The sequence below is a fragment of the Oryza sativa genome, chromosome 9 (assembly GCF_034140825.1).
Source record: "Oryza sativa Japonica Group chromosome 9, ASM3414082v1".
NCBI classification, from domain to species: Eukaryota; Viridiplantae; Streptophyta; class Magnoliopsida; order Poales; family Poaceae; genus Oryza; species Oryza sativa.
In genome coordinates, this window is record NC_089043.1 from 8,596,897 (window position 1) to 8,599,200 (window position 2,304).

Consider the following 2,304-nt stretch of genomic DNA (forward strand, 5'->3'; position numbering starts at 1 on the left):
GATGTGCTTATCACTTGTTCCAGTGTGGCAACTAGCACTTCCCACGTCCTTGCCATGACCAGCGATGTTGTGGTTCGTCTAGCCGCCCAAGCGCTGGTGTATTTTAAGAACCGCTGGTGTATTTTACTCCAGAATAAACAAACCATTCCAGAGATTTCTCAACTCCCAAAACAATTATTCCATGTTTCCATAAATTGCAATGCAATAATTACCCAAAAATGAATTTCTTTTGGAACAAACGAAAGAGACCAGAAATAAATTTATTTCGGGACAGAAGGGGTATTAATTAAACTGCTGTAGACGGCCGGTCACACTATCTTTATGCTGAGTCATGTGAACAGGATGACCCACAGAAATCCTCTTGAATAAAGTGTTTAATAATTTATTATGTGTATGTGTATGGCTAGGATACAGCCGTGCACGCTGCCAAAGCATCACACTAGAGTTGCTGCTATAACTGATTGTACCTAACAACCATCAGTACCAACAATAGTGTCGGTGGCAGTTTCAATAAACCATAGAGTCACTGATATAATTATATGAACAGATAGTGTCGGTGGTGGTTTCAATCAACAATCGTCACCTATATAATCTATATATCCCCAACGTTTGCATCACAAAAACTTTTAGAGCTCCCCAACCTATCAGCCATGGAACAAGTTCATGTTGAGACCAAAGAGAAAGACTCGAACTTACTTGCAGCTATTTCATCTGAAACCAACCACGATGACAATCCCATATCAACCCTCCCAACAAGGGAAGGATGGTCCACCCCACTTACCCTTTACAACAACTGTTGACTTAGATCACACATGGTCACCAAATTCATGCTTGTCAAGGAGAACTTTAAGCCCCGCCATGACGACGTCATCCTCGTGACACACCCCAAGAGCAGCACTACTTGGTTGAAGGCCCTTGCCTTTGCTATAGTCAACCGCTCAAGCTTTGAATCCATTGATGCTAGCCACCACCCTCTCCTCACCCAAAACCCGCAGCACCTTGTGCCGTTCGTTGGTGCACAAGGAGGTAATCTCGACTACCTTGAGACATTGCCATCTCCACGGCTGCTCACCACCCACCTTCCTCTCTCCCTGCTCCCTTCCACTGTCACCACCATGGGCTGCCACATCATCTACCTTTGCCGGGAACCCAAGGACGCCTTTATATCAAGGTGGCACTTCGACAACAAGATTGCACAAGGAGCTAAAATAAACATAGATACAACATTCACCATGTTTTTGGAAGGATGCTCACCATTCGGACCCTTCTGGGATCACTACCTCCAATACTGGAAAGAAAGCTTGAAAAGGCCTCGAGATGTTCTTTTCCTGAGGTATGAGGAGATCGTTTTTGATCCACTAAAGGTTGTTAGGGATCTTGCAGGATTCATCGGTGTACCATTTACTGAAGAGGAGGTAAAAAGTGGGGTTGACCAGGAGGTGGTGAGATTATGTAGCTTTAAAGCTCTCAGTGACCTTGATATCAATAGAAATGGTGGCGTAGAGCGTGCAGAAGGTAAGATATTTATCGCGTATTCTGTGTTGTTTCGACAAGGGAAGACTGGGGATTGGGTTAACCATATGAGCAAAGACATGGGAGAAAAACTGGATCAACTTGTGGAGGACAAGTTCAAAGGATCAGGTCTCAAGTTCTGATGATAGCTATTTGGCACTTGCTAATGTCTGATCAATTTGTTGTTGGTATCTCTGCTTGTTTGTATCTTTGTATTGCTTGTCAGAATATACAAGTACATACCTTCAACATGGAACTTATCTTAATTAATAAAATTAATAAAGATGTTCACTTCAGGCCATTATGATGTTCAACCAGATGCATTTTACAGTTTGTTGATTTCGTGCCAACTTCCTAACAAAAACTCTTTAGTGTCAACGCAATGTAAAAACTATAGTTTGATTCGCAGTTGTATTTCATAATATCTCTAGTTATGCTCTCAAATTCACTATTTTTACGATAAGAAATAAAATACTGACCTATGGGCCTCAATTCCTCGTGGATCATAAAAACTAAGTAATTTCACGCTGGTTTGTGCTTTCTGGTAATACTAGCCTATAGAGTCGCTCATTCGCACGACTATAACCCCTTTGTATTTAATTTGTTTACATGTTGTTGTGCCATTTCTATCTGTGTGGTTTAACCGTCCTCTTCACTGATATCCTCCTCATATATTCCTTTTATTATCTGCTTTTAGCAAAAATAAAAAAAGGTGTCAAAAATTTTTTCACCATAAAAGAGATGAATTTTGTATACTGTAATTATACCATAGTGTTACACTATAGCTTATTT

At 40.9% G+C, this 2,304-nt stretch overlaps 1 protein-coding gene across 1 annotated transcript; it reads left to right on the forward strand.

The window, feature by feature from the left end:
* Positions 1 to 622: 622 nt before the first annotated feature.
* LOC4346532 (cytosolic sulfotransferase 15-like) lies at positions 623 to 1,813 on the forward strand. The gene has a single exon (XM_066304306.1). The coding sequence runs from the start codon at positions 813 to 815 to the stop codon at positions 1,653 to 1,655; it is 843 nt and encodes a 280-aa protein (XP_066160403.1). The 5' UTR covers positions 623 to 812; the 3' UTR covers positions 1,656 to 1,813.
* The last annotated feature ends 491 nt before the right edge of the window (positions 1,814 to 2,304 follow it).